The 25,796-nt window shown below is 43.3% G+C and overlaps 1 protein-coding gene across 1 annotated transcript; it reads right to left on the reverse strand.

Moving 5' to 3' along the window:
- Positions 1–12,172: 12,172 nt before the first annotated feature.
- Positions 12,173–14,893, reverse strand: LOC137835263 (uncharacterized). The gene is made up of 3 exons (XM_068643693.1): positions 14,473–14,893; positions 13,594–14,142; positions 12,173–12,885 (listed from the first exon to the last, which is right to left on the reverse strand). The coding sequence occupies exons 1-3, from the start codon at positions 14,891–14,893 to the stop codon at positions 12,173–12,175; spliced, it is 1,683 nt and encodes a 560-aa protein (XP_068499794.1).
- Between the last annotated feature and the right edge of the window lie 10,903 nt (positions 14,894–25,796).

A 25,796-nucleotide genomic window follows, 5' to 3' on the forward strand; every position in this document is an offset into this window, starting at 1 on the left:
CCCAAGTGGCTTAGCGAACCCCGAGATCAACGTCTCTGAGTGCAGCCCCTTCAACGATATAGTAAGATCGTGCCTTTGGAGGCTCCTGAGGATTAGCCTCCTTTTACAACTTAGCAAAACACTTGTAATACTGTACATGTGTACATAATTGTCTTCTTTTTTAGCTTCTCATTCTTATACCTTTGCAACTGCTGTGAACATCTTCTTCCACATATTTTGAATATAATTGATCTTTGGCTTTATACTCTTGTACATTTTTTTCTGCTTTGGTTTATGCTTTCTTTTTGCTCTACGAATCCCTTATGCTTCTTTGACTTGTGACAACTTCAACTTGATTTTTACTTACTCTCCTTAGGCCCTGAGGCACTCACTGCCAGAGGTGTTACTGGCCTCGTCATCGTTTAAGGATGAAGGAGAGCTCATCTCTTCTATGTCCTCGACATCGCTCGAGGGCGAGGGAGGACTTAACTCTTATGTGGCATCAACATCGCTCAAGGGCGAGGGAGGACTTATCTTGGCCGAAGCCTACTTACCTGCACTGGGTGTCCACGCTCGAGGAGAGACCCGCTGAACGCACGGTCATTTCGTCCTCAACATGTCTAAACACTCGGGACAAAGTCGCACTTTGGTGCCCACGCCCGAGGAGAGGCATGCTATAGCAGTACCATATCGTCCTCGGGGTGTCTAAACACCAAGGCAACTAGCCCTTATCTCTGCGCACTTGGTGCCCACGCCCGAGGAGAGGCCTGCCGGAAGGCAGCGCCGTTTCGTCCCCGGAGTGTCTAAAAACCCCAAGGCTATCAGTGTTCTTGGTGCCTACGCCCGAGGAGAGGCATGCTAAAGCAGTGCCGTATCGTCCCCGGTGTGTCTAAACACCAAGATGTCCAGGGACTTTGATGATTACGCCTAAGGAGAAGGTTTCCCAAAGGATGGCGCTTCTCCTATATGGCGTGTATCTGCACCAGAGTCACTTGGCTCTCCACTGCTCCAAACTTCCTTACTGCCTGATGCCCACGCTTGAAGGAAACTCCCTCACCACTTCGTTGCGAGGTGTCGAGGCATCAGACACCGGGGCTAGCCTTTCTCACCTGGGAGGGGGCATCCCGAAGAAATCCGTTAACCCCTGCCGAGGGACTAAACGCCCAGATTTTCTAATTTTGCTATACGTACCTTCTGAACCTGACGCCCACGCCCGAGGAGTGCGCTCCCGCCACTCCCTTTGGGGTGGCGACACGTCAAAGCTGGTTTGCGCGCTCGATGTCCACGCCCACACCTAGGCGACGCCTACACCTGGCGACGCCCAAAGCGGCGACCTTTCCCTCTTGCGTTTCCTTACATTACTTGAAAAATGCAAAGTAAGATGAGACAATGTTCTTGAACTTCTTTTTTAGTTGGGTGACCTCATTAAAAAACCCCGAAAGGGAAAAAGAGTGTCCCCTTAAAAACTGTGTATTACATAATGTTCTTTAACTAAAGTAAAACTTTAAATTGGCTGTGTTCCAGGTGCGTGGAATGGGGCCTCCTTCCAGAGTCTCAAGCCTGTACGAACCGTTCCCCTTAGCCTCGGTTACTTTAAAGGGCCCGGTCCACTTGGGAGATAACTTGTTCTCCAACTCATATGGGTGGGCCTTGCACATGACCAGGTCAGCTACTTGGAATAGCCGCGGCTTCACCTTAGAACTGTACTAATGCTCCACCCTTCTCTTCACAGCTTCAGCCTTTATTCTCGCCTCTTCTCTGGCCTCGTCCAACAGGTCTAAGTTCACCCTACTTTCGTCGTTGGACTCTTCTGCCACAAAGCTTTGGAAACGGGGCGAGCTCTCATGAATCTCGACTGGGATCATGGTGTCCGACCCGTACACTAGGCTGAACGGCGTCTCCATGGTGGAAGATTGAGGCGTGGTGTGGTAGTCCCACACGATCCTTGGTACATCTTCTGCCCACGCCCCTTTAGCTTTCTCAAGTCTTCGCTTCAACCCCCTTAACAAAATTCTGTTTGCGGACTCCACCTGTCCATTCGTCTGGGGTGTTCGACAGATGCGAATACCTGCTTGATGCCTACTTTTGAACACAACTTACCCATTTGCAGGCTGGCAAACTGGGTGCCATTATCTGAAATAAGACGCCTCGGCACACCGAAGCGGCACACAATATTCTTCCACACGAAGTGTTGTTCCTTATGTGCAGTGATCTGCGCCACTGGTTCTGCCTCTATCCATTTCGTGAAGTACTCGATGGCGACTATTAAATACTTCATCTGCCTTATCGCTAGAGGGAAAGGCCCCAGAATGTCGATTCCCCATGTGTGGAGGCGCCTTGTGCCAGTCAGCGTGCATCTGACACTGCTTGCATCGCTGGGCATGCCTCACACAATCCTCCTTTACCGACGGCCAGTAAAACCCCGCAGGATCACCTTGGATGCCAATGATCTCCCCCCTACATGGCTCCCGCAGATCCCTTCGTGGAGTTCTGACATTATCCTCGTGCACTTGTTGCCACTCACACATGTCAAAATCGGGTGCGTGAACCCGTGCCTGAATAGCACTCCATCGATGAGAGTGTATGATGGAAACCAAGTAGAGGATGCTCTAGGCCATGAAGCCCAAGCCCAACAAGGGGCCCAAGCCCATCAAGGGGTCCAAACCCAACAAGGGGCCCAAGCCCAACGAATTACTAGGAGCATGGCAAGAGCTTTGGGACAAGAGTATAATAAAATGGCTCTTCTTATTTCTTTTGTAGAATAGGGGTGTGAATGTAATAAAAAGGTGTAAGTAGTAAGGGAGTCTAGGGGGGAGTGTAGATAGGAGCCTAGGGGGTGCCAAACCGAATTTCATTGCATTTGTGTGCCATTTAGCTTGCATTTTGAACACCTCTAGGCTATAAATAAAGGTGCTTAGCTTGTACAATTCAGATTGGAATTTTATAGTAGAGAGACTATACTCAATTTGGGAGAGAATTTGTGAGTTTTGAGTCTTCCTCTTCTTTGCCTTATCTTGTGAGCTATGGTGAGCTTCAAGTGGTGGCACTCCATCACTTATCTTGGTTCAAGGTTCCAAGTGGCGTGAATGGCTTCTTCCAATCCTCAAAATCCAGCAAGCATCTTCATATAAGTGTCTTCTTTCCTTTCTTCAATTTTCCATTCGGTAGTTTCATTTCCTAATGTGTTTCCTTCATTTTCTACCGTTTACATTCTGTTTTCCAGCTTTGTTCTTTGTTTCTTTTTCGGTTCAGTAGCTAGTTTCTTAATTCTGTCCAGTTTTAATTCTTGTTCTTCTTTCCTTTTGTTTTGATTCAATTTGACAATACATGGACTTCAATATGAGTCTTGGTTGGTGCTTAGTTTTGGTGAGTTCTTGAATTTAGAACATTGATCCAATTCTATAGTAAAGTGCCTTTCAAATCCAGCTCAAGTTGTTCCTAAGAATGTCAAGAATCATGTGTTCTTGTAGTTACATTCACATCATGTGGTATCTAGAGTCTAGGCTTGTTTTTGCTTAATTTTGAGTTGTATAGCACTTTACTTTCAAGAGCTCTTTATTTTCTTGCAATTTCAGTTTCTGTTTTAGGATTTATTTTGAGTTTTCTTGCTGTTTTCTTTTGTTACACTATGTGTTTGTGAAAAGGACTCTAGCACTCATTGTTCATATGAGTATGGCTGCTCTTTTGGAATGGCATTCTCCTTCCTAGAGCTGACCTTAAGCTTCCTTTCACTTGTGGTTATATCTTGTTATATGTCTTTTAATTTTGTAATCATGTCAAGTTTTGTCTTAGTCATGTTATTCCATAATTGTCATTACTTCTAGTAGTACTTTTATTGCTTTAATTGTTTCTTGCTTTGGTTTACTTTCTGTTTTTTGAGTTTATTGCTTGATCCTTTGTGCATTTTCATTTTTAGATTTGAGTTCATGATTGTATTTTCATTCTATACAAGTTCCTTTACACAATTTCCATTATGTCTTTGCTAGTTCATCATACTGTTTTTCATTCCTAAATAGGCTCCTCTGTTTTCTTACAAACGTGCTACTGTTTTCAATTTACTGCAATTAATTGGCTCATAGGAAATTTGTGAAAATTTGGATTTACATACTTCAAAGTGTTACAAAAGCATAGAAAAAAGAATCACTCAAAAATTCCAAGTACACAAAAAATGATAAATAAAATACGAAAAGTGTACAATACTGCCGAAAAGAATACGGTAATTGGGCAGCAATTTTGAAAAAATTATTTCTCTCAATTGGCTTACTGTTTTTACCTCATTCCAGCGCCATTTTTTAGTTAAGACATTGAAGTTTCTGTGGTTAATTTTTCACATTCCAGTTCGCTTTCCATCGGTACAGTTAAATCTGTAAACATAGCACAATTTGCTTTAAAAAAAAAAAAAAAAATTTCCAGTAGCTGTTTTCTGTTTTCTTTAATCTACTCTAGCACTTTTCTTTAGGACTCTTTTTGTGTGCCTTCTTTATTCATTGAGTTCCTTATTTTTCTTGATTGTCTTTCATTCATATTCTTTCTAGTTTGTCATACATTACTCTCTGTTTTTGGTTTAGCTTTTATTGTTTACACCTTTTTCTTGCTTGTCTTTTTGTTCTTCTTAAAAGTTGTGTGGAGACTTGTTCTTAAGTAAGTTGGTTTGCTGTAACATATTTCACTTGAAGCTACTCCATTTCACAAGCAAGGCTTGGTTGAGGACAGAATATTTTCTTGGAGTGGTTTGAGTGCTTTCTTGGGCATTTTTCCAGCAACCTATATCTCACTGTTTTTAATTGTTTAACAAGTTTCTTTCACTGTTTTGTTTTCTGTTTTTGTGTATTTTCTGCTCATGGCTCATTTCTCTAGTGGAGAGTCCTCCAAACCGTGCTCACCACAAAAGGCAGCCCTTTATGAGGACTTAAAGAATGTCAAGCAATCCAATGCTCACTATCTTGAGGTGATAAGGAAGATGGAAGCACGGCTCCAAAGTTTGGAGTTAAACCGAGAGGAAATGCATCAAAACCGTGAGCAAAGAACTCCTCCGCCTAGTCGGCATTCTTCAAGGCACTCCCATGGTTATTATGAAGATAATCCAAGGCCAAGACAACATCACCATGAAGAGAGGCGCCAACATGTGGCTGGCCCTTGTTCTCCAAATGTAAAACTTCCTAGTTTTAGTGGTGATAGTGATCCCAATGTATACTTAGGATGGGAGGCTAAGGTGGACCAAATTTTTGATGTAAATGGGGTTAGGGATGAGCATAGGGTTAAGTTAGCTTCTTTAGAATTTTTGGACTATGCCATGCAATGGTGGCATCAATACCTCATGGACATTGACTTACACAAGAGGCCGCCCGTGGTCTCTTGGAACGATTTGAAAGCATGTTTACGCGCTAGATTCGTACCCCCACACTTTAGGAAAGACCTTATGTTGAAACTCCAACGGTTTCATCAAGGCGCGCTAAGTGTGGATGATTACTTTAAACAACTAGACACGCTTTTAATTCGAGTTAATATGGATGAGAGTGAGGAGGCTAAGATAGCTAGGTTTGTGAGTGGACTTCGAAGGGATATTCAAGACGTGGTAGAGTTACAAGAATATTCTTCTTTGGAAAATGTGGTGCACCTTGCTAGCAAAATTGAAAATCAACTTGCAAGGAAAAATGCTTTCAAAAATTCTTCTAAAGATAACTACTACCACTCTTCTTGGAAAAATAAAAACTCTTTTTCAAACATCCCTTCTAAGGACTCTACTTTCAAACCTAGAGAGTCTAAGCCTTCCACTTCCAATGCTAGGCCTAAATCACCACAAAAATCGTCTAGTAAGAAGTGTTTTAAATGTTTAAGCTATGACATATTGCTTCTAATTGCCCTACTAAACGAACTATGTATATGCATGATGGGGTAGATAGTAGTGAGCATGGGTCTGAATCTTCTAGACATTCCTCACCTTCTAGATCCCCAAGTGACAGTGAAAGTGAAAGCCCACATGAGGGTGACCTATTAGTAATAAGACGCATGCTTGGACAAGTGTTAAAACCTTTTGATGAAACTCAAAGAGAAAATATTTTTCATTCAAGGTGTCTTATTAATGATAGAGTTTGCTCTTTGATTGTGGATGGGGGGAGTTGTGCAAATGTGGCAAGCACAAGAGTGGTAGACAAACTTGGATTGCCTACCATCTCTCATGCCAAGCCCTACAAGTTACAATGGTTGAGTGAGGTGGGTGAGATAGTGGTGAACAAACAAGTCCTCATTACATTTTCCATTGGCAAATATAAAGATGAGGTCTTGTGTGATGTTGTTCCAATGGAAGCTACTCATATCCTTTTAGGTAGGCCATGGCAATTTGATAGAAAATTTTTTCATGATGGCTTTACCAACAAAATTTCTTTTAACTTCCATGGACACAAAGTCATTCTCAAGTCTCTCTCTCCAAAGGAGGTACATGAGGACCAAGTCAAAATGAGAGAAAAGAGAGAGAAAGAAAAAGAAATTAAAAATTCCAAGAGAAGCCTTCTCATATCTTCCCAACAAGTTCAAAAGGTAATAGTTACTCACAAGCCTATTTTTTTAGCTATTCCTAGACCTATTGAATATGAGTCGGCTAAGGATAGTCCCACATGTTTGGACCATTTGGTAACGGAATATGAAGATGTGTTTCAAGATCCTCCTAAAGGCTTACCACCTCTAAGAGGGATTGAACACCAAATAGACTTCATGCCCGGGGTTTCTTTACCAAATCGCCCTGCATATAGGACCAATCCCCAAGAGACCAAAGAAATTCAAAGACAAGTTGAGGATTTATTAGCTAAGGGGTGGGTACAAGATAGCATGAGCCCATGTGCTATGCCTGTCATACTTGTCCCTAAAAAGGATGGGACATGGAGGATGTGTATGGAGGATGTGTACGGATTGTCGCGCTATAAATAACATCACCATCAAATATAGGCATCCCATTCCTAGGTTAGATGACTTGTTGGATGAATTACATGGGTCTAAAATATTTTCCAAAATTGATCTTAAGAGTGGTTACAATCAAATTCGAATTAAACATGGTGATGAATGGAAAACCGCTTTTAAGACCAAATTTGGTTTATATGAGTGGTTGGTCATGCCTTTTGGCTTGACTAATGCTCCTAGTACCTTCATGCGACTCATGCATCATGTTTTAAGAGCATTCATTGGCAAGTTTGTTGTGGTTTACTTTGATGATATTCTTATATATAGCTTGTCCTTAGACGATCATGAGTCACATGTTAGAGAAGTTCTAGAAACCCTTAGGAAGGAGAAGTTGTATGCTAACCATGCTAAATGTTTCTTTGCATTAGATCATATAGACTTCCTAGGGTTTGTGGTTAGTCATAAAGGGGTGCATGTAGATCAAACAAAAGTTGCAGCAATTCAACATTGGCCTACACCCACCAATGTCAATGAAGTACGAAGCTTTCATGGCCTTGCTAGTTTTTATAGGCGGTTTGTGAAAGACTTTAGTACAATTGCCGCACCTTTAAATGCCATAGTAAAGAAGGATGTGGTTTTTAAGTGGGGACAAGAGTAAGAAAACGCTTTTCAAACTTTGAAGGATAAATTAACTAAAGCCCCCATTCTAGCCCTTCCTAACTTTGCTAAGACATTTGAAATAGAGTGTGATGCCTCTAATATAGGCATTGGGGCCGTTCTCCTTCAAGAAGGACACCCCATCGCTTATTTTAGTGAGAAACTCAAAGGGAGTCATCTCAATTACTCCACTTATGATAAAGAACTTTATGCTCTTGTTAGAGCTTTGCAAAATTGGCAACATTATCTTTTTCCAAAGGAATTTGTGATTCATAGTGATCTTGAGTCCCTTAAATATTTGAAAAGCCAAAGCAAGCTTAATAAGAGACATGCTAAGTGGGTGGAGTTTATTGAGCAATTTCCTTATGTGATCAAACATAAACAAGGTAAAATTAATGTAGTGGCCGATGCTCTTTCACGAAGATATACCTTGTTAAATGTTTTAAATGTTCAATATTTAGGTTTTGATCACATAAAGGAACTTTATCATGATGACTTAGATTTCTCTCTAATCTATCAAGAGTGTTCCAAGGGAGGTCACAAAGACTTTTTCTTACATAATGGTTTTCTTTTCAAAGGAAAAAGACTTTGTGTTCCCTAAGGATCCATTAGACAATCTCTTGTTAGAGAGGCTCATGAGGGTGGGCTTATGGGACATTTTGGGGTAGCTAAGACCTTAGAAACATTGCATGAACATTTCTTTTGGCCTCACATGCGCAAATCTGTACATACCTTCTGTGATAGATGTATAGCATGTAGGAAGGCTAAATCTAAGGTCCAACCCCATGGTTTATATACCCCTCTTCCTATCCCTACAATGCCTTGGGTTGATATTTCTATGGATTTTATCTTAGGACTACCCAAGACATCGAAGGGTAAGGATTCCATCTTTGTGGTAGTGGACCGTTTTTCTAAAATGGCTCATTTTATTCCATGCCACAAAGTGGATGATGCATGCCATATTGCAAATCTCTTCTTCAAGGAAGTTGTTCGTTTGCATGGACTTCCTAGAAGTATAGTATCTGATAGGGATTCTAAGTTCTTAAGTCACTTTTGGCGGACCTTATGGGGGAAACTTGGCACCAAACTTCTGTTTTCTACTACTTGCCACCCCCAAATTGATGGTCAAACCGAAGTGGTTAATAGAACTTTGGGTCAATTATTAAGATGCTTTATTTCCGGGAATCCAAGGGCTTGGGAGGATTTACTACCTCATGTTGAATTTGCCTATAATAGAGTAGTGAATTCCACCACTAACCATTCTCCTTTTGAGGTTGTTTATGGGTTTAATCCCCTCACACCTCTAGATCTTCTTCCCATTCCTGTCCTTGATGAGGTTCTATGCAAAGACGGTTTTGAAAAGGCATCTTTTGTTAAAGATTTGCATAACCGCATCAAGTTACAAATTGAGAAGAAAGTTGGTAAGTATGCTGACACTGCCAACCAAAGGAGAAAGGCATTAATCTTTGAGCCCGGTGATTGGGTTTGGCTTCATTTGAGAAAGGATAGATTTCCTTCTCTAAGGAAGTCCAAACTTATGCCTCGTGGTGATGGCCCTTTCCAAGTCATCAAGAGGATTAATGATAATGCCTATGAGTTTGATATGCCCTCTACTTATCTTGGTAGTAATTCTTTCAATGTTACTGATCTCACTCCTTTTGCTACAGGTTTCCCAAATTCGTGGACGAATTCTCTCCAACCCGGGGAGTATGATGGAAACCAAGTAGAGGGCTCTAGGCCATGAAGCCCAAGCCCATTAAGGGGTCCAAGCCCAACAAGGGGCCCAAGCCCAACGAATTACTAGGAGCATGGCAAGAGCTTTGGGACAAGAGTATAATAAAATGGCTCTTCTTATTTCTTTTGTAGAATAGGGGTGTGAATGTAATAAAAAGGTGTAAGTAGTAAGGGAGTCTAGGGGGGAGTGTAGATAGGAGCCTAGGGGGTGCCAAACCGAATTTCATTGCATTTGTGTGCCATTTAGCTTGCATTTTGAACACCTCTAGGCTATAAATAAAGGTGCTTAGCTTGTACAATTCAGATTGGAATTTTATAGTAGAGAGACTATACTCAATTTGGGAGAGGATTTGTGAGTTTTGAGTCTTCCTCTTCTTTGCCTTATCTTGTGAGCTATGGTGAGCTTCAAGTGGTGGCACTCCATCACTTATCTTGGTTCAAGGTTCCAAGTGGCGTGAATGGCTTCTTCCAATCCTCAAAATCCAGCAAGCATCTTCATATAAGTGTCTTCTTTCCTTTCTTCAATTTTCCATTCGGTAGTTTCATTTCCTAATGTGTTTCCTTCATTTTCTACCGTTTACATTCTGTTTTCCAGCTTTGTTCTTTGTTTCTTTTTCGGTTCAGTAGCTAGTTTCTTAATTCTGTCCAGTTTTAATTCTTGTTCTTCTTTCCTTTTGTTTTGATTCAATTTGACAATACATGGACTTCAATATGAGTCTTGGTTGGTGCTTAGTTTTGGTGAGTTCTTGAATTTAGAACATTGATCCAATTCTAAAGTAAAGTGCCTTTCAAATCCAGCTCAAGTTGTTCCTAAGAATGTCAAGAATCATGTGTTCTTGTAGTTACATTCACATCAGTGTACCTTGCGAAGTTTCTCTTTATCCTCTTGCCCTCTCCAGGCTCCGCTGGGAGAATCTCATATGCAAGGTATCGCCTATAAGGCATCATCCATGTATCCTTTTCTTCTAAGACGCATACCTGCACACGATCTTCCTCTTCGGGTGAGGTCGCATAAACGCTGACGCTGGGGACCCTCGCCGTGTCTTGAATCAAAGACCGATGACTCCTTGGCTTTCCTCTCGTCGTGCTGATATGGAGGACATCCACTCTATTATCTGCCACAAACTTTCGCGACGACTTGAGGGTTTCCTGGATGACTGTCCTCTGCCTTCCCCCCTTGCCTGAGCTGACCAACTTGGCGAGCAGGTCAGCACGGGTATTCTGCTCTCTTAGGACATGCACCAGCTCAAACGCAGCGAAAGTTCCCCTCAACACTTGGACGTACCTAAGATACGCAGCCATTTGTGGGTCCTTTACTTGATACTCCCCGGTCACCTGCCATGTGACCAGCTGTGAGTCACTCTTCGCCAAGAGGCTATGCACACCCATCTCCTTGGCTAAGAGCATTCCAGCGATTAAAGCTTCGTACTCAGCCTGGTTATTGCTTGCCTTGAAGGCGAATCGCAGGGCTTGCTCAATCAACACCCCGTTAGGCCCCTCCAAAACTATCCCGGCGCCACTTTCTTGTTGATTGGACCCATCCACTGAAAGCATCCACTGTGACCCTACCTCCACCTCCAAGGGGACGCCTCTCGGTGAAAGCTCTGCGACGAAGTCTGCATAAACTTGCCCTTTGATGGATCCCCTGGGCTCGTACTGAATATCAAACTCTGACAACTCCACAACCCAGCGAACCATCCTCCTGGCAACATCTGGCTTCTGTAATACCTTCTGAATGGGGAGGTTCATCATCACCACCACCGTAAAGCTATGAAAATAGTGGCGGAGCCTCTGGGCTGAGAACACCACTGCCAGCACCGCCTTCTCCAGTGATTGGTATCTCGTCTCTGGGCCTTGCAAGGCCTTGCTCACGAAGTAAATGGGCCTCTGCACCTGATTTTGTTCTTGAACCAGCACAGAGCTGATGGCCCACTCCGTTACCGCAAAGTACAAGCGGAGGGGCTCGCTTGCCCGTGGCTTGCACAGCACGGGGGGCGTCGCCAAGTACTCCTTCAGCTTGAGGAAAGCTATTTCGCATTCTTCTGTCCACACGAAACGGATGTTCCTTTTCAGGCACTGAAAGTATGGGTGGCCTTTATCTCCACCAGCTGATACAAACCTTGATAAAGCCGCCATGCTGCACTTGCTTTACCAAGGCTGGGCTTCGCATAGCGATGATTGCTGCACACTTTTCGGGGTTCGCCTCTATCCCCCTCTCAGTGAGCATGAATCCCAAAAACTTCCCCGCCTCGACCCTAAAAACACACTTCTCCGGGTTCAGCTTGAGGCGGTACTTGGCTATTGTGGCGAACAACTCCTCAAGGTCAGCTGTATGTCGCCCTCCTTCTTGGGAGGTCACCACCATGTCATCAACATAGGCCTGCACATTTCTTCCCAGTATAGGTGCGAGGACCCTATCCATCAGTCTCTGATAGGTGGCGCCTGCATTCTTCAGCCCAAACGGCATGACCTTGTAGCAGTAGCTACACGTCTCGGTCATGAACGCCGTTTTGCTTTCATCTCATGGGTGCATCTTGATCTAATTGTACCCCGAGAATGCATCCAAGAAACTCAACATCTTGCAACCCGAGGCGCTGTCCACCAGCGCGTCGATGCTGGGAAATGGATATGAATCTTTGGGGCACGCCTTGTTCAAATCTGTGAAGTCGACGCACATTCTCCACTTTCCATTCGCCTTCTTCACTAAGACGACATTGGCCAGCCACTCAGGGTATTGGATCTCCCTGATGTGCCCAGCACTCAACAGCTTCTTCGTTTCTTCCTGCACGATGAGGCACCTCTCCTCGTTGAACTTCCTCCTCCTCTGTCGTACAGGGCGGACCTTGGGGTTCATGGTGAGATGGTGGCATAGAAAATCTGGGTCGATGCCTGGCATGTCTGAGGCGGACTATGCGAATGCGTCTAGGTGGCGCGAGATTATCGCCGCCACTTCATCCTGCTCCTCCTGGCTCAATAATCGTCCCAACTTGAATACTTTACCACCAATCTGCCTCTCAACCACATTGTCTACCGGCTGGGGTTGCCTATCTCGCACGCTCTCTGCACGAGACTCGCTTCTGTGGCCTTCTCGCCTAGGCGTCGCCTCATCGATTACTTCAGGCAAGGCCTCCTCTGACACTCCCTCCATGGGCGAGGCCTCCTCAGATACTTCTTCCATGGGCGAGGCCTCCCCATGTGCTTCTTCTGAGGGTGCAGCTTCCCTGGGCATCGCTTCCACGGGTACAGCCTCGACAGGCATCTCCCCCACGGGTGTCGCCTCCTCTAGAGGCTCTACCTCCATAGGCGTATCCGAAACGGGCGGGCGTTCCATCACCATGACCACTCCCCTCTTCGTTTTTAAGCTATTCTCATAGCACTTTCGGGCCTCCTCCTGATCAGACTTGATCACGATCACCCGGCCACTAAGGTCTGGCAGCTTCATCTTCATGTGGCGTGTGGAGGCCACTGCTCTTAGCCTATTCAGCGTAGGCCTACCCAACAAAATGTTGTAGGCTGAATTGACATTCACTACTAAGTATCGAATGTTCTCAGTACGTGACGCCGTTCCATTCGTAAACGTCGTCCTTAGCTCCAGGTAGCCACGCACCTCCACTTGGTCCCCTGCAAACCCATACAAACTGATGGCATTTCATGAAGTTCTTCTTGAATCAATGTAGAGTATGGGGCGGAAGCAATGAATGAGAGTGAGCAAGATCCTCCTAAGAGTGGTGTTGATCTTGTAGGTGCATGATAAGTATGGGTATTGAGTGGTTCGGCCAGCTCAAGGGAAAAGATGAAGGAATTGAAGTTTAGAGCCTAGGATTCTAGGGAGAAGCAAAGTTGAGCACAAATTGGCAGCATAACTTTACTCACAATAAACTTGCAAATACAAGGTGTAGGCTCCTCCTTTTATAGGCTAAGGAGGACCTTAATGCAACCCTAATGCTACCAAAATGAAATGCAAATTACATCCAAAGACTAAAGGCACATGGCCGGCCCTAGCCTAAAGATTCCTTCTAGAAAACGCACCAAATCTTAACAAATCTAGGTTAAGTCCTTATGAAACCATGTGTGCTATTTACACCACAATTAATACCATGCTACCCTTAATGGGCCGTCCATGTATCTTACACAAATCTTTCTTGGATTCACATTGGTCTAGACGCTTCCTCCATTGGCCTAGACGCTTCCTCCATTGGCTTAGACGCTCCTCCCATGGCCTAGACGCTTCCTCCATTGGCCTAGACGCTCCTGGTTTGGCTTTGGATGCTTATGTCTTGGCTCTTGTCTTTCTTGTGAGGTTGTGCTTGGCCCTCTTCCATCACAAACATCCAGTGTATGGCCTTAGCAGGTCAGGGGACAACTGCAGCTTGTTGAAGGTGGACCAGAACATGACATCTGCTGAACTGCCCTGGTCCATGAGAACTCGGTGCACCCTCCTCCCAGCGGTGACGAACGAAATGACCACGGGGTCATTATCATGTGGGACGACATCACGTAGGTCAGCCTTGGTAAACACAAGATCTGACTCCCACGGGTCATCCGAACCCTCCTCAACTACTGAATTAACTGACCTCACATACCTCTTGCGCTGAGAGGCAGTGGGCCCTCCTCCTGAGAAGCCACCAGAGATGGTGTGGACTTCCCCATGGATCGGCATCTCGTGTGCCTGACCCTCCTCTGCTACCGCCAGTGCTGCGGCCGTAGAAGACCCGGCCAGATAATCTTTCAGAAAACCGTTCTTCACCAGCTCATCCAACTGATGGCCCAACGACAAGCAGTTGTTGATGTGATGCCCAAACGCCTGGTGGAACTCGCACCACGAGTCTTTGTGAGGTCCTAGCACTTTATCAGTCTTCACTGGTGGCCTCAACCTGTCTGCTATGTTAGGCACGACGATGAGATCCTTCAACTCTACCACGAAATTGTGCCTCAGCGGCCTATTCCCCTCCCTCGCCGGCCTATTTCCCTCTACTCGCCCCCTTGCCTGGGGCCTCCTCACCTCATATGAGCGCTTCCTGTCCTGACTCTTCCTCCCCGTCGCGGCCTTGTTGACTCTAGCGGGTTGTGCACGCGACGGTGCTCTTGGGCGTGCGGGTGCAACACTTGTGCACTTCTTGCATACCTCGCCCTAAGTGGCGATGTGTTCCATGGCGCGATGCCTAATCTCAGCGAAGGTTCGGGGGCGGCTTCGGATGATTGACTCACAGAATGGTCTAGGGCACATCCCCTTCCTGAATGCATATACAATCATCGGCTCCTCTGTGGTGCCAACCTTCACCACTTGTGCGCCGAAACGGTTGATGTATTCTTTCAAGGTTTCGCCTCGATACTGCTTTACGTCAAACAAATCATATGATACCGGTGGTGGAGCCCGGTTTGCTATGTATTGTTCACGAAACAACTGTGAGAGTTGTTTGAAAGAAGTGATGTGGCCGTTTGGAAGACTGACGAACCAGTCCATGGCCATTCCAGTCAACATGCTCATGAAAAGCTTGCATCTTACGGCGTCAGAGCCGCCTACCAGCATCATTTGCGTGTGGAACGCAGTGAGAAGTGCCTCGGAATCCTCCATTCCCGTGAAAGTTACCTTAGGACCCACAAACGTGTGAGGGATCACCGCCTCCATGATCGACTGCGAGAACGGTGTGGAGAACTCTGATGGAGGAGGGCCAAGCACATCTAGCCATGGGAGCCAAAGCCCACACCATGAAGAGCGTCTAGACCAAGGAGAGCGTCTAGCTTCAAGGAATGAGCGTCTAGACCGTGAAGAAGGAAAGCGTCTACCCATGGAGCGTCTAGGTGTGCCATTAGACCGTCTAGGTCCTCTCACAAGATCAATGGCCAAGCATGTACAAGCACAAGTGGAAGAAGCCACGGATGGAAGAGAGAAAGCCTTGTATATGTTGCATCAAGGCCCAATAGGGGTATTTAGTAGATAGGGTAGTGTAGAAAGTATTTTGAAATGAAACCTTCTAGAACTTTGCTAGGTGTGACCGGTCATGGCACATGGCATAGCTTTGCATTTCATTTGGTTTACATTTCATTAAGCATTAGCTTATGATTTACGTCCCAAATAGCCTATAAATAGGGAGGCTATCTCATGTATTTGGCAAGTTTATTGTGAGTAAAGTTATGCTGCCAAATTGTGCTCAACTTTGCTTCTCCCTAGAATCCTAGGCTCTAAACTTCAATTCCTTCATCTTTTCCCTTGAGCTGGCCGAACCACTCAATACCCATACCTATCATGCACCTACAAGATCAACACCACTCTTAGGAGGATCTTGCTCACTCTCATACATTGCTTCCGCCCCATACTCTACATTGATTCAAGAAGAACTTCATGAAAATGCCATCATTTGGTATCATGAGCTTTGGTTCTTCAAGATGAGTAGCTCCTTGTCTTTTAAATTTTAGTTCTTCTTTATTTCATATTGTCATTTACTTTCCTTACTTGTCTTGCTGTTTTTTACATTTTAATTTGTTCTTGGTGTGCTTTGTGGAAGATCCAACCGAAGCACTCTTGTTCATTTGATCTTGAACAAGTTCTTGTGCAATTTGTGATAGGATTCCATACACCTTTGTGTTGCTATTTTCTTTTAGGCTTTGAGTCTTTATTGCTTTCATTATTTTGGTTCATATTATGCTTTGAGTCTTTAATTTTCTGAATCTATACATGTTTTGTCAAGTCATGTTCATCCATATTGTCAACAATTCATAGTAGTCCTTTTATTTGGCTTAATTGTTTCTTGATTTTGGGTCTCTTTTTTTTGCTTGAATCTGCTGTTCTTTGCTCCTTTGGTGCCTTTTTAATTTTTAGTTTGAGTTCATATTGTGTTTATATCATACACAATTCTATTTCACAAATTTCCATTGTGTCTAAACTTTGGTATCTTGCTGTTTTTGTTTCCAGTTTTCAGATTCCCTTGTTTTCACCTTCTCTGTTTTGGCTGTTTTAACCCAGAAAAATATTTCCACCCATAGGAAAATTCTGATTTTCTGGAAAATGCAAGTTTAAAGTGTTATAGAAAAGACAAAAAAAGAATTAGGTCAAAAGAAGCAACAGAAAAAAAATGATAAATCTTTTAAGATCAGAGTGCAAATCTGAAGCGCTCCAGCTGGCCTAACCGAACACCAATTTTGCAAAATTTATTAAAAACAAATGGTGCATCCGTTTTGAGTGAATCCAAAGCCATATTTTAGATAAGATCCTGAATATCTTGCATAAAAAATTTCAGAGCCAAATTCCAAAAATACAGATCAGCATAAATCGGGGAACAAACACGTTTTCTGGCCCACAACATTTTCCAGTGGTGCTGTTTTTTTATTTGGTCATCTAATCTAGTGCTTTTCTTTAGGAATTCTTTTGTGTGCCAACTTTTATTTGAGTACCTTTATTTGTTTGCTTTAATTACTTGAATCTCTTTCTAGTTGTCACAATCTAAATCCTTTTGGTGGTACTGTTTTATTCAATTAAATTTGTTTCTTGCTTTTGTTCTTTGACCTCTAATTTGGGTGCTGGAATTTAATTCTTCTTTGGTGCTTATGTGAATGGGAACTTGATTTGGTTAAGGTTTAGCCCTTTGCTAGGTGCTGGAAATTGGAGGATTAAAGGCCATCATTCTAAGGAGAAGACAAGGTCAAATCCGAAACAAACATTCTTGAAATAAACACTACAAACACTTGAAAGATCAACAATCAAAGACAACAAGGAAGTGCACTAATCAAAAGAGGATCAACAAAGGGAGTTCTCTTATTTCCTTTGCAACTTGGTTTTTTTGTTAATTACCTTGTTAATTACGTTTTAGAGGGTGAGTGTGTCTTCAAGGGCTCAAAGTGTCCAAGAAGCCTCACCTAGGGCCGAATAGTATAGGAATTATTGATTAGTAATTGTTACTTGTTTGTAATTGTTTTTCTTGCTTTCATAGCTACGCTTTGCATGTTTAATTTTGTTTAAATTTTGTGCTAAACCGACTAGCTTTGTTGCATAGTTAGCTTGCATTGTTTTCTTGCATTTATTTCTCAACTTATTTGTGTTCTAAGTGTTTCACTAAGAGAAAGTCTTGTGTGAAGATATTGGGGGATAGTTTTTGGCAAGGAAAAGGCTTGGTACTTAAGTAGTCCTTTGTGACTCACCTCCCTTACCTGGAAAACTACCTTCTCTAACTTTCCTAAACTTTCTCAAAGTAAAACACCTATATACACAAAGTTTTAGCCATGTCTTCTTCTTCTCACTCTCCAAAGTCTATAGAAAGTGAAGTAAAATCTTTGAAAACTCTTTTAAAAGAAGTATCCCAAGCGGTACAATTGATATCTTTTAGACAATTGGAGAATGAGAACAAAATCAATGAGTTGGCTAAAGCTCAAGAAGAGAAATCACAAAAATCACAAAAAAAAAAAAAAACTCATGCCTACCATTCTCAAAGTATTGAGTCTCTAGGGGAGGGAAGCCGTAGAATCAATGATTATTACCAACCACCCCCTAGAAGAACTAGGCAAAGGGAACAAGAGGTGCCAAGGGAAACAAGAGTAGACCTACCTCATTTTCATGGAAAGGAAAATGTAGAAGTATATCTAGATTGGGAGATGAAGGTAGAGCAACTCTTTGCTTGCCATAGGGTAAGTGAGGAACGAAAAGTACCCTTAGCCACCCTTAGTTTCCAAGGGAACGCCATGTATTGGTGGACCTCTCTCGAAAGAGATAGACGTCTTCATAGGGAACCTTCCATTACATATTGGAATGACCTTAGGGGAGCCCTAAGACGTCGACATATACCTTCCTACTACCATAGGGAGTTGATGGACAAGCTCCAAAGACTCCAACAAAAGAACATGAGTGTGGAAGAGTATAGGCATAAAATGGAGCTCTACATGATGAGAGCATCCATTAGAGAAGAGGAGGAAACCACCATAGCTAGGTTCCTTAGTGGCCTATCACTTGAGATAAGAGATAGAGTAGAGCTCTTACCTTATCAAGACTTGAATGATTTGGTTCAACTTTGCATTAAAGTTGAGCAACAAAACTTGCGCAAAACCTCAAGTCAAAAGGTGAGCCCCTATTCTAGCTTTTATCCCAAGAAAGAGTTTAGAAGGGAGGGTAGTACATCCAAGGAAAAACCAAAAGAGCCTACCAAGCCCTTCACCAAAGAAACCTCAACCCCACCCATCCGAGCTAGAGATGTTAAATGTTTTAAGTGCTATGGTAGGGGGCATGTGCAAGCACAATGTCCAAACCAAAGGACTTTGTTTCTTAAAGGTGTAGATGAGTACACTAGTGGCGAGGATGAGCCTAGTGAGAGAGAGGAAGGGGGAGAGGATGAGAGGGTAGCTCCACTAGAGGGAGAATTGCTTATGATTAGGAGAACCCTCAACAATCACCCTAGCACATCCATTGAAACACAAAGAGAGAACATATTTCATACAAGATGCAATGTTTTAGAAAACATATGCTCTCTCATTGTGGATAGTGGTTCTAGTTGTAATTGTTGTAGTGCTAGGATGGTTGAAAAGCTTAAGCTACAAGTGGTTCCCCACCCAAAACCTTACAAACTTCAATGGCTTAATGAAAATGGGGAACTACATGTAGACAAGCAAGTGGAAGTCAAGTTTTCCATAGGGAACTACAAAGACAAAGTTTTATGTGATGTAGTGCCTATGGAAGCTTGTCATATTTTATTAGGGAGACCATGGCAATTTGATAAGAAAACCTTGCATGATGGTCTCACTAACGAAATTTCCTTCACCCATAAGTATAAAAAGTTTGTACTTAGTCCTTTACCACATTCTCAAGTGGTAAAAGACCAAATACAAATGAAGCAAAAGAGGGATGAGGAAAACAAAAAAAAAAGAGCGCTAGAAAAAGAGAAAATCCTTAGGGATAGGAAGGCGTGGGAGAAGAGTGTTCCTTCCCACAAGGTTGGTCAACAAGCAAAGCCTCTTGAAAACGTCTTTGAAAACTTGCTTCTTGTTGAACAACCAAGCCTTATCTTGTGTAAAGGAGCACTTACATGCACTGCCACAAGTAGTGAACTTATGAATTTACCTCCTCAAATCGAAAATCTTTTGTGTGAATTTGAAGATCTATTCTCACAAGAAGGACCCATTGGGCTTCCTCCTCTAAGGGGAATAGAACATCAAATTGACTTTATTACGAGGGCAAGCCTACCAAATAGGCCTGCTTATAGAACCAACCCCGAGGAAACTAAGGAGATAGAATCACAAGTTCAAGACTTGTTGGAGAAGGGTTGGGTTCAAAAGAACCTAAGCCCTTGTGCTGTACCTGTCTTGTTGGTGCCAAAAAAAGATGGAAAATGGCGCATGTGTTGTGATTGTCGAGCAATCAACAACATCACCATCAAGTATAGGCATCCAATTCCAAGGCTTGATGATATGCTTGATGAATTGCATGGGTCAACTCTATTCTCCAAAATTGACCTTAAAAGTGGATATCACCAAATTCGAATCAAGGAGGGTGATGAGTGGAAAACCGCTTTTAAGACCAAATTTGGATTATACGAGTGGTTGGTGATGCCCTTTGGGCTTACTAATGCCCCAAGTACATTCATGAGGCTTATGAATCACACCTTGAGGGATTGTATAGGTAAATATGTAGTAGTTTACTTTGATGACATTTTAGTATATAGTAAAACCCTAGAAGACCATCTAAGTCACCTTAGGGAAGTTCTTCTAGTTCTTAGGAAAAATAGTCTTTTTGCAAATAGGGATAAGTGTACCTTTTGTGTAGATAGTGTAGTCTTTTTAGGCTTCATAGTAAACAATAAGGGGGTGCATGTAGATCCCGAGAAAATCAAAGCCATCCGAGAGTGGCCAACTCCACAAAATGTAAGTGATGTAAGAAGTTTTCATGGGTTAGCTAGCTTCTATAGAAGGTTTGTGCCTAATTTTTCTAGCCTAGCATCTCCTTTGAATGAACTTGTTAAAAAAGATGTTGCATTTTGTTGGAATGAAAAGCATGAGCAAGCCTTTCAAAGGCTAAAAGCTCAACTCACCAATGCACCCATCCTATCTCTTCCAAATTTTTCCAAAACCTTTGAGATAGAATGTGATGCATCGGGGGTAGGCATAGGCGCTGTTTTGTTGCAAGGTGGACACCCCATTGCTTATTTTAGTGAAAAACTCCATGGTGCCACCCTCAACTACCCCACCTATGACAAAGAGCTCTATGCTCTTGTGCGAGCCCTAAAGACTTGGGAACACTACCTTGTGTCTAAAGAATTTGTCATACATAGTGATCACGAGTCTTTAAAATATTTAAAGGGCCAACACAAGCTCAACAAGAGACATGCTAAATGGATGGAATTTCTTGAACAATTTCCTTATGTAATCAAATACAAGAAAGGGAGCACCAATATAGTGGCCGATGCTCTTTCAAGACGGCATACACTCCTTTCAAAATTAGGTGCCCAAATTCTTGGATTTGACCACATAAGAGAGCTTTACCAAGATGACCAAGAACTCTCATCCATCTATGCCCAATGTCTACATAGAGCGCAAGGAGGTTATTATGTGTCCGAGGGATATCTTTTTAAAGAGGGAAAACTTTGCATTCCCCAAGGAACACATAGGAAACTCCTTGTCAAAGAATCACATGAAGGGGGACTCATGGGCCATTTTGGAGTTGATAAAACTCTAGATCTTTTAAAAGCAAAATTTTGTTGGCCACACATGAGGAAAGATGTTCAACGACATTGTTCTAGATGCATCTCATGTTTAAAAGCAAAGTCTAGAACAATGCCGCATGGACTCTATACCCCTTTGCCGATTGCAAATGCTCCTTGGGAAGACATTAGCATGGATTTCATTTTAGGACTTCCTAGGACTGCAAGAGGCCATGACTCTATCTTTGTGGTAGTGGACCGTTTTAGCAAAATGTCCCATTTTATTCCATGCCACAAAGTAGATGATGCTCAAAATATTTCTAAACTCTTCTTTAGAGAAGTGGTGAGACTCCATGGTCTCCCTAGAAGTATAGTGTCCGATAGAGATCCCAAGTTTATCAGCCACTTTTGGAAAACTCTTTGGGGTAAACTTGGAACAAGACTACAATTTTCAACTTCTTGTCACCCTCAAACGGATGGACAAACCGAAGTAGTCAATAGATCTCTTGGAACTATGCTTAGGGCTATCATGAAGGGCAGCCACAAATCTTGGGATGAGTACCTTCCCCATATTGAGTTTGCTTACAATAGAGTAGTTCAAAAGACTACTAATGCTTCTCCTTTTGAATTAGTATATGGCTTTAATCCTCTCACACCCATGGATTTGATACCCCTTCCTAATCCACAAGATTTTGTGCATAAGGAAGGCGTAATCAAAGCTGATTTTGTAAAGAAAATGCATGAGAAGATTAAACTCCAAATACAACAACAAAATGAAAAGTACACAAAATACAACAATAAAGGGAAGAGAGAAATAATTTTTTAGGAAGGAGACTTAGTTTGGCTTCACCTTCGCAAAGATAGATTTCCAACTCAAAGGAAGTCCAAACTAAGTCCCCGAGGAGATGGACCTTTCCAAGTTCTCAAGCGAGTCAACAACAATGCATATAAATTGGACCTACCTCTTGAATATGGAGTACATGACACTTTTAATGTAATTGATCTTTCTCCATTTGTAGGTACCAATGACGATGACGAGCTGGATTTGAGGACAAATCCTTTCCAAGGGGGAGGGGATGATGGAGGAGGGCCAAGCACATCTAGCCATGGGAGCCAAAGCCCACACCATGAAGAGCCTCTAGACCAAGGAGAGCGTCTAGCTCCAAGGAATGAGCGTCTAGACCGTGAAGAAGGAAAACGTCTACCCATGGAGCGTCTAGGTGTGCCATTAGACCGTCTAGGTCCTCTCACAAGATCAATGGCCAAGCATGTACAAGCACAAGTGGAAGAAGCCACGGATGGAAGAGAGAAAGCCTTGTATATGTTGCATCAAGGCCCAATAGGGGTATTTAGTAGATAGGGTAGTGTAGAAAGTATTTTGAAATGAAACCTTCTAGAACTTTGCTAGGTGTGACCGGTCATGGCACATGGCATAACTTTGCATTTCATTTGGTTTACATTTCATTAAGCATTAGCTTATGATTTACGTCCCAAATAGCCTATAAATAGGGAGGCTATCTCATGTATTTGGCAAGTTTATTGTGAGTAAAGTTATGCTGCCAAATTGTGCTCAACTTTGCTTCTCCCTAGAATCCTAGGCTCTAAACTTCAATTCCTTCATCTTTTCCCTTGAGCTGGCCGAACCACTCAATACCCATACCTATCATGCACCTACAAGATCAACACCACTCTTAGGAGGATCTTGCTCACTCTCATACATTGCTTTCGCCCCATACTCTACATTGATTCAAGAAGAACTTCATGAAAATGCCATCAAACTCCCTCGGTGGAATGTAGCACTCATGATCATCTGCATCATGTAGCCGTGAGCTGTTGCTCAATCTGCGACGCAGCTCCTCATTCGTACGACATAACTCCTCATTTCTCGCCTGAGACGCCGCGAGGTCCGCCTGCATGCGCTCTTGCTCTGCCTTCGATACAGCCATAGCCTCCTGAAGGCCCTGCATGATCTCCATGACTTGCTGCATGGTCATATCATCACTCTCAGCGCGCGTCGAGCTTTGCTTGGTTGTCCTCATTTTCTGCGGTTTCTTGGAAATCTTTCAAACTGTTACGGTGGTTCTTGACAACTCTTCCGGTGAAAACGAAAGGTATTGCCAACAAACGGTGGAAACTTCTAGAAAACGAAGAAGAAACGAGTGAATTTGATCAAGATCGAAGAAAACGGTGAAACTGTGCTGGACTGACGAAACAATCGGTGAAAACTGAGCTGAACCGAAAAACAATCGGTGGAAATAGAGCAAACTGCGAACGAAACACAAACAACGGTGGATCTTGAGCTAACTTCAAATAAACTACGAACAAAAGGTGGAAACTGAGCAGACGATGAACGATGAACTGAATTGAACTTCAACAACGAACAACGAAAACTCGAACTGAACCGAAAGCGATCGGTGAAACTGCGTAAACTCTCTTGAAAACTGCAACTGAATCTCTGACACTTGCGGTGGGACTTGATGTTTTAAATCGGCCCCACGGTGGGCGCCAAATGTTCCTGCCGGTTGACCAAAAAGATCTTCGTGCGTAGCTGCGACTCGCGTGACAAGGACACCTTCGTCTTGGTTCCAGATCTTCACCCTACACCACCGTGAGCACCTGAAATAGAGAAGAGCAAAGGGCGCCCTCGCGGCTGTTTGCACTCTGACGATCAAGTCAGCAAGCAAGAAATACCAAACACCTCCATATCGGAGCACTGTAACTGAATGCTCTGAAGGTGTGTAACTGAATCGTAACTAACTTCTCTCCCTCTCTCCCTCTCTCCAATCACTTGTGCGTACAGTGAGTAAGCGAGCAAATGATTAGAGTGTGTGTAAACTGTGTAAAAACGGACCTCACTAAGCTTTCAGAGAAGCTTATATACCTTGGGTTTCAGTGCTTACTGCCACGTGGCCATTCTGACTTAACCGCAATTCCACGTGGAAGGCCTTACAGCGCTGTAACCCAACTTAAGGAAATCCCAGCATGTAAGTCTTCCTTCGAAGTGCATCTGGCGCAAGGGGTGACTACCTGGGTGCCAACTCATGCGCCCCAGGTTCTAGTCACTCGCCCTGGGAGTGTATCTGCCTTCCTCTCGCGCCACACACGTGGATTACCCCTGGGGCGTGGCCCTCTCCCGGGTCGTATCTGTTCCAAGGACTCTCCAGAGGTGGCGTGGACACTTCACGAGTCAGGTTACTCCCTACTGATACCGGGGATATGGCTTTGAAGCCACCTTTCTCTTTCCCTTATTACTGTTCTGAGGTACCGGGGCCCGAGGCCTCCTCGCCCGTACCGTAGCCTCTTAACGTGCCGTTCCCTCCATGGTCTTCCTTACCCGTGGGTATCGGAGAATGGCAGCGTCGACGCCTGAATCTGGCGGCGCCCACACCTGGCGACGCCCACACCTGGCGACGCCCACACATGGCTACGCCCAAAGCGGTCAACTCTGACTTTCCTCCTTGGATGCCCCGTTGGTGGGTCCCGCCATATGTTTGACTTTGACTTTGACCTTGGTCAACGCCCAAGGACAGGTCGGTACACACATCATTGGGCAGATAAAGGAGGGTGTTTCTACACGTAGCTCTATCTCAAAATTTTGCTGGCACACTGCTTTTGTCTCTCAAGTTGAATCAAAGTCTATTGAAGAAGCTCTTAGTGATGAAAAATGGGTGGATGCAATGCATGAAGAGCTGAATTAATTTGCTAGAAATGATGTGTCGTTTCTTGTCCCCAAGACAGATGAGATGAACGTGATTGAATTTAAATGGGTATTGAGAAACAAGCTAGATGAGGCTGGAGTAATTACTAGAAACAAGGCAAGGCTAGTTGCCAAAGGCTACAATCAAGAGGAAGGTATTGACTATGGTGAAACCTTTGCCCCTGTTGCAAGGTTGGAAGCTGTGGGGTTGCTGCTGGCCTTTGCTTGTATGAGTGGATTCAAACTCTTTCAAATGGATGTGAAGAGTGCTTTTCTCAATGGTTTTATCAATGAAGAAGTGTATGTTGAGCAACCACCGGGTTTTGAGGATCAACAACATCTTAATCATGTTTTTAAGTTGAAAAAGGCTTTGTATGGGCTTAAACAAGCTCCATGGCAGTGGTATGAGAGGCTTATCAACTTCCTTTTATCTCATGGTTATGAAAGAGGAATGATTGACAAAACTCTTTTCATCAAGAAAGCAAATTCTGAAATTATTTTGGTCCAAATCTATGTTGATGACATCATTTTTGGTGCTACCAAAGATAGTTTGTGTGAGGAGTTTGTTGCTGCAATGCAAGGTGAGTTTGAAATGTCCATGATGGGAGAGCTTTCCTTCTTTCTTGTGCTGCAGGTTAAACAATCAAAGGCTGGAATTTTCTTATGTCAATCAAAGTATTGCAAAGAAATCCTCAAGAAATTTGAGATGGAGAGTTGCAAGGAAGCTAGCACACCTATGCCTTCAAGCTGTTATATGGATGCAGATGCTGCTGAAAAAGGGGTAGATCAAACAAAATATAGAGGCTTAATTGGTTCTTTGCTCTATCTCACAGCAAGTAGACTGGATATCATGTTTGTCGTATGTCTTTGTGCAAGATATCAAGCAAATCCAAAGGAATCTCACTTCAAGGCTGCCAAAAGAATTCTAAATATCTCAAAGGAACTACCAATGTTGGTCTATGGTATCCTTCTTACTCACCTATACATTTAATTGGATATTCAGATTCTGGCTTTGCAGGGTGTAAGCTGGACCAGAAAAGCACAAGGGGCACTTGTAATCTTCTTGGATCAAGTCTCATTTCTTGGCATAGTAAGAAACAAGCTTGTGTAGCTCTTTCCACTGCAGAAGCTGAATACATTGCTGCTAGGAGCTACTGTGCACAAATTCTTTGGCTTAAACAACAACTTGCAGATTTTGGATTGAAGATTAGCAAGGT

The sequence above is a fragment of the Phaseolus vulgaris genome, chromosome 11 (genome assembly GCF_000499845.2).
Source record: "Phaseolus vulgaris cultivar G19833 chromosome 11, P. vulgaris v2.0, whole genome shotgun sequence".
Lineage (NCBI taxonomy): Eukaryota > Viridiplantae > Streptophyta > Magnoliopsida > Fabales > Fabaceae > Phaseolus > Phaseolus vulgaris.

Bases quoted from the DNA above. Each gene is read 5' to 3' on its own strand.
- LOC137835263 (XM_068643693.1), bottom strand. From the start codon at position 14,893: ATGGAGGCGGTGATCCCTCACACGTTTGTGGGTCCTAAGGTAACTTTC. The intron at 14,143-14,472 runs GTGAGTCAATCA...CTAACATAGCAG, and splicing joins GATGTGCCCTAGACCATTCT to ACAGGTTGAGGCCACCAGTG. The intron at 12,886-13,593 runs GTTTGTGATGGA...ATGGGTTTGCAG, and splicing joins GCTAAGGCCATACACTGGAT to GGGACCAAGTGGAGGTGCGT.